The sequence below is a fragment of the Poecilia latipinna genome, unplaced genomic scaffold, assembly GCF_001443285.1.
Source record: "Poecilia latipinna isolate Pla-1442-1.1 unplaced genomic scaffold, P_latipinna-1.0 Scaffold1332, whole genome shotgun sequence".
NCBI lineage: Eukaryota > Metazoa > Chordata > Actinopteri > Cyprinodontiformes > Poeciliidae > Poecilia > Poecilia latipinna.
In genome coordinates, this window is record NW_015113948.1 from 1 (window position 1) to 6,489 (window position 6,489).

Sequence of the window (6,489 nt, forward strand, 5' to 3'; positions counted from 1 at the left end):
TTGTACAAACAGCCCCAGCAATTTAAAAAAACATCCAGTTATTGTTTGACAGTAAATTAATGTTTTTTGGTGTCTTAAAAATGAGCCATTTCAAAAACATTTTGAATGTAACGTCACTAATCATCAGGCACTGCCCATCATTTAGCAACCTCAGCAAAGCCCAGCCTGTTACCTAGCAACCCTAGCTGAGCTCCAGCACGTTTGGTCAGCTGGCTTTACTCCTGCATGCACTACAATGGCTACTTGAAATATGATTGTTTTGTTGTTTACCATTCAGAAACCCCTTGCTACAGCCTTGCTGATTATACAGGAGGCTCCACTTCTGCTTTACAAAGATGTAAAGTTGTGCATCATGCAAGTGTAAATGTTGAGCTGGGGGTCATGGCCAGCAGCAGCTTCTTTGGATTTAAAGTGACAAGTGGCCCTAAAAGAGCTCAAAGTAGGCAAAACTGGGCAGAATGAAGTCTCATTAACTAAGAATGATTTTTTGCAAAAAATGCAATGAACATGTTTTGTGTAGCCCCCAGACTTATCCTAACCAATCCTTTTGAAGCATAATAGATCACCTTTAACAGGTAAACAGACTTTTATATTTTAATAAATGAGTGTTTAACTTCTTTTTGTTTTCTTTTTGCTTAAAGGAGAGGGTCCGTTTCCTGCTGTGTTGGATCTGGGCTCCTTAAGGTCAGAGAAAAGGGCCTCTCTGCTGGCCAATAAAGGCTATATAGTTCTTGCTTTACCCATACTCGCTGGAAAACCCAAACTGGAAAGGATTAATCTGGACGATTTCGAAGAAGCAGTGCAGTTCCTACAAAACCAGCCAAAGGTGACGAGACACATTAAGTTTCCTAGTTTCCATATAATCACTTTATGTTAAAGAAACAAACTAAGAAATTGGACAACATGCAACATCTCATCCTTCCTCCTGTATTCTGGGACCAGGTTATAGAAGACATAACTTCTATATTCAACGGCATGTCGGCCCAGGTCAAATCTTTCAGGCAACAACTTTAAAGATGTTTAACACACTTATAGAATACATTTATTTTTTTGTTGCTGAATAAACTCTCATTGAAAAATGTACAATCCATCCCTCTATTGTCAATCCATTTTCCAGACTATCGATTCGCCCATCCATCCGTTCCTTTTTGTTCAACTATTTATTTATTTTTTCTTTCTCTGTAAGCATATTGTATAATATCCATTCTTAAGGTTCTTTGGATACTGAAATCAACTGGTATTTAACCCCAACCCTAAAAATGACAAGGAGTCTCCCTTTCAGACATGGTTTGTTATTACGCTTAGTTTTTGTTGGAGTATTTTGGTTGTTGCTTACTTTGTTTTATTTATTTATATTTTGTTTCTGTTGTTTTTCTCATGGTTGAAGTAAATAATAAAATTCTATTGTCTATCTGCTATAAACCCATAATGAAATCTTAGTTAAACTCAATCCCTGCCAGATTTAGATTTAAATTAATCTTTAATTTGGGCAGGGTGTAAACCTTTTATTTTGGTTAAATGTAAATAATAAGAGAAGCTATTCCTTCCAGAATAATAAATTTTTAATAGTTTTATTACATATTTTGTCAAATGTCTCTCTCATTTCTTAATTCATTTTTATTCCTAATCCTCCAAAGAACCCGGAAGTTTGGACTCTAGAGCATATTAGAAAAAATATGGTTACAAAAGGAAACATTTAAAAAAAAATAAAAATAAATTAATGACCTTAATAAAGTGTCTAACTTTTGTTTTAAATGACCAAATATCAATCAGCTTTTAAAGTGCTCTTGAAAATAAGCAATCACATTTTCTTTTAATGTAGTTAGTTTTTCTAACTGTTGAAGTGTGTATTTGAATAGTCCTTTCATTCCTGAACTGTCTGTTTTGGTCATTATTTTTTAATTCCATGTTTTTTGCAGGTGAGCAGTAAAGGAGTTGGAGTAATATCCCTATCCAAGGGGGGCGACATTGTGCTTTCTCTCGCTGCTTTTGTGCCCGGAGTTGAAGCTGTGGTCTGGATCAACGGCTGCTCAGCTAACACAGCCTTACCCCTGTATTATAAGAATAGACAGATTCTCTCAGCATTGAAGTTTGACATGGACAAAATGCTTTCCACTGAGTCGGGAGCCCTTGTCACCAAATATTCCATGCATGATCCTCTGAAGGAGGAAAACAAGGCATCCCTGGTGCCTATCGAACGAGCAAGTGCACGTTTCCTGTTTGTAGCTTCAGAGGACGACTTGAACTGGGACAGCAAGGCCTACATGAACGAGATGGTGGACAGACTGAAGCGTCATGGGAAGGAGAACTTTGAGAGTGTGAGCTACCCTGGAGCCGGGCATTGTTTAGAGCCCCCGTTTGGACCGTACTGCCCTTCCAGCTTCCATGGGTTCATAGGTGTGCCGGTCCTGTGGGGAGGGGAGCCCAAGGCCCACGCTGCTGCTGAAGTCCATCTATGGAGGAAGATCCAGGAGTTCTTCAGAACTCACCTAAGCTGTGACAAAATTCAAATTAAATCCAAGTTATAGTGCTGCTGTCCTTCAATCAAAAACCAGCCAAGATAACTAAAAGAGAGTTTTGGGCTGAAAGGAAGATCCATTACTCCAAAAAAATAAAACAAAAAAAAGCTAGAGTACAGTTTGAAAATCCGCTAATAAAGCAAACCTTAATTCAATCTATATAAACTCATGTTTTTGAAAGCTGTTTTTAACTGAAATCACTATTGTTATACCATTTAGCAAATAGAAATATTTCAGTTGTAATAATGGGAGCCAATCGCTTGACCCACATACAGAACACACTCAGGAGACTGAGAAAAATCAGATGAATAAAGTTTCTTTTGAACAAATACTGAATGAGTTGAATGTGTGGTTCTTGTCCTGTAACTGAAGGAGCACTGAAGGCAGTGGAGACAAGAGGCAAGTTGACAGTTTTGAAACAAAGAAATGATGATAGTTAAAGTGCTTAGTGATCTGGTTGGGATTCTCCACCAGCGGGGAGGGTAAGGTCACTGGAGCTAGGTTCCCTGGTGAGGGAGAAGAGGTATAGTCCAAGTTCAGATGATCGGAGAAGTAACGCGATTGCTGGAAGCTGTGGGTTGATATTTTTGTTGAAGGGCGGACAAGAAATAGCAGAGGTAGTGAAAAGAGGAGCGGTTCGTCACCAGCCATGGAATGAGGTACCAGAGAATCTTGGAAAACTTTCAGTCGTGAAAGTGAGTAACTCGAGTAACACAATGGGTATCAGCCAAGGCACCATGAGAGAAAAACCTACGAGGAGACCAAAAGGTAAGCGCAGATGAAAAAACTGGAAGAACTCAGAGAGGTGCAGAATACCATAACAGGCAAACACTCAGGCACTGGAGGACTGATGATCGGCTCCTCTTATACTCTGGCAGATGAAGCCGATTGCTTGCATGAGCATCGACACAACACCTGAGACCTCCCTCCAGGAGACAGCAGCCTCCTGAATCCCACTGGTGGAAGACTGCAGAAAAACAGCATAAACAACAAAAAAATAATCAAAAACAACAACCTCAAAAACTCCAATTCCCAACATCAGCAACCCTGGCAAAAACTTAAAAAGTTTGTTACAGTTAATATCAATTAGAGGAAAAATAGGTTTTATGTCGTTTTCTACGGTTTTAATTCATGAAAGTTGGGAATTTTCTGGAAGTGAATTTGTGGAAGTACTGTCATATTGCCATAAAAATTAAAATTTTTGTAGATTTTTTAACTAAATGCTTTACGTAACATTAATTCTAATAAAAAACATTCTGAGAACTGATTTTTATGTTTCTCAGAACAGTTTTTAAATATATGCCTTCTCTAACACACCTGAAATATATTCCTTTAATTGTTTTTTCTTTTTTTTTTTTTTTTACCACATTCTTGGGAAAACACAATTTCTTGTCCCTAGTTTATTACAGTCATGTTTTTTAAGGAACCGGAATAATTTTTTTTAATATTCTAATTTTCTGTGTTACACTAGGTCCAATATGTGGCAGCAAATATACCTCCATCTTGGAACTTTTTTCTATTCTTCATCGTTCTTTTCCCTGTTTCCATTGTTTTGCTAACTTATCTTCCATTGGAGCTTTGGATGTTTGGATGCGCTCTGCTCATTGCAGCTCATATTACCAGTGAAACATGACCTACTGCGGCCTACAGTGTTCCCCCCAAGAGAAATGTATGTTTTATTTTTGTCCATATAAAGAATGATTTCTACATACATGATCAAATATGTATTATTGTAAAAAACAAAATTACAACTTCATAATGAAATTGTGTATTTTGGTTAATATAGTCACATAGAAATTGTTGCTAAAAAAAAATCTGTACCCCACTTAAGGGGCCCCCTGTTGGCCCCGGGGCCCTACGCGGCCGCTTAGTTTGCTATGCATTGGGCCGGCCCTGCACTTTTGAATGCATTTTACCATCAAAAAGGGTCTGTTCCCTTTATTTTCATTCAGGTACGCTTTAATACCCACTAGCAAAAGTGACGCTTACTGTATTTACTACCCAACTGTGTATGTATGCTTACATAGAGAGAGGGAGGATTTTCAAACTCCATACTGAGAATGGCAAAATCTGTCAGTTACTAATATGTCATATTTCAAATGAGTCCTGCACTTGTTGATATGACTATTATTTGTTCATTTCTCTGTTATTTTATTTAAAAATTCTGTAAATATTGAACTGCAAAGGTGAGATATTTGTTTATGTTTCAAATATAATTTGCACTCAAGAGTACAATTATTTCTGTTTAACCGTTAGAAAAAAGTTAGTGTTAAAAAAGTGAAGTTAAGTGAATATTCAATTGCATATGATATGCATGTTTCAAATGAACCAAAAGACATGCTTAAGATCGCTGAAATTAAATTAAAAAGCAAATGTGAAACACAGAATGGCTTGCTGAAATGTGTTTAAATATATTGCTGTTCTATGTAAAGAACGATCGCCAAGGTCGGCCCCCCCTACATTTTTAACACACCAAATCTGGCCCCCTTTTCAAAAAGTTTGGACACCCCTGGCTTACATAGAGAGAGGGAGGATTTTCAAACTCCATACCAAGAATGGCAAAATCAGTCTTTTTGAGCCTTTGGTGTTCCCGTAGTTCTTCAGGCTCTTAAATGCATAGACATATAGACATAAATACGTAGACCCCTCATGGGGCGGGTCGGCCCGTTGCTGCGATACGTAACAGCGTCCGCCATATTGAATGTGGAATATGTGCCAGTAAGCTAATACAAGTAAATGGACCGAACTTCACAAAGTGCCGTTCTACAAAGTATTGTAAATTAATACCTGTCATTGACATATTTTCTCACACATTAATATTTTTGGCAATCAAAGAAATGACTAAAGACAGAGTTTCTAACTTTTGATGTGATTATTTAATTGTTTTGGGGCATTTCTGAATAAAGAGCGCAATGTTTTTATTTGATAGAAGTTATTCTGACCATTTTTATAATGACATTGATGAACAGACACACTTTTACAGTGTTTTATTAAAGAATATATCCATAATTGCTATAATTCCATAATTTAATGTACATTTAACATTTCAAGACAAGAAAAATAATAATTTTGTTGAATTTATTTTTTTTATACATTATTGAGAAATGACTTTTGATTTATAAATCAGTCATTGACAAACATTAAACTACATATTTTTCTTACTTTTTTCCAGAGAAAAAAAAATATTACAGAATGTCAACTCTGCTATTGACAGCAAAGAGTGAAAATAATTCTAACAGAGTAAATTATTTTTATTTCATTATGTAAGCTGTATTAATACACTAATACTTCAGATTGAGATATTTAAAAATACACAAAGTGAAAGAATAAAACATTTATTTATTATACTGAGAACACTGGCCACAGGCTTCAGTCTGCTGGTCACACTGGGAGAACTCCAATGACTTCTGAGACGTCCTGGTTCACAGACTAAACGCCAAGGATAAAAGAGAAATTATCCAAAAGTGTAATAGAAAATACATATATGTTTCCTTCACATTCAGTAAAAGACATTTTCAGCATGTTGGGCTCTGACTCGTAGCATCTATGATAGAAGCTGAGCTGGGAAACAGACTGAAGAACAGCAGCTCCAGCTCCAGCTCCAGCTGACTGATCTTTAAATCCCCTGATCTTTAATGAACTTCTCCTCTGACAGCGGTTTTTCATCACCTCTCTCTCATTAGAAAACAGTATGAAAACGTTAGCTGCTACGCTAACAATCAGCGGTTATTTCGGGCCAATTAAGCTACATAGGAAATATTTTTCGGTTGTTTAGAAGCGAATTTCTGGCTGCAAAGTCAAGTAATTCTGATCTTTCATCCTTACCTGGGGAAGGTAATCCTAATGAATCCAGATTGTATCGTAAAACGGTTGAAACAAGTCCACACAGCACAGGACTTAAGGAGCTCCGATTGCTCTGCTGCCACATAGAAGATGGCTGACGCTGTTACGTAGGACTCAGTACACGTAT

General features: G+C 37.0%; 1 protein-coding gene across 1 annotated transcript; it reads left to right on the top strand.

Moving 5' to 3' along the window:
* The first annotated feature begins 381 nt into the window (after nucleotides 1–381).
* LOC106961752 (putative acyl-coenzyme A thioesterase 6) lies at nucleotides 382–2,705 on the top strand. Its single transcript, XM_015055709.1, has 3 exons — nucleotides 382–439; nucleotides 615–826; nucleotides 1,920–2,705. Exons 1-3 carry the CDS (start codon nucleotides 382–384, stop codon nucleotides 2,526–2,528), a joined length of 879 nt encoding a protein of 292 aa, XP_014911195.1. The 3' UTR covers nucleotides 2,529–2,705.
* The last annotated feature ends 3,784 nt before the right edge of the window (nucleotides 2,706–6,489 follow it).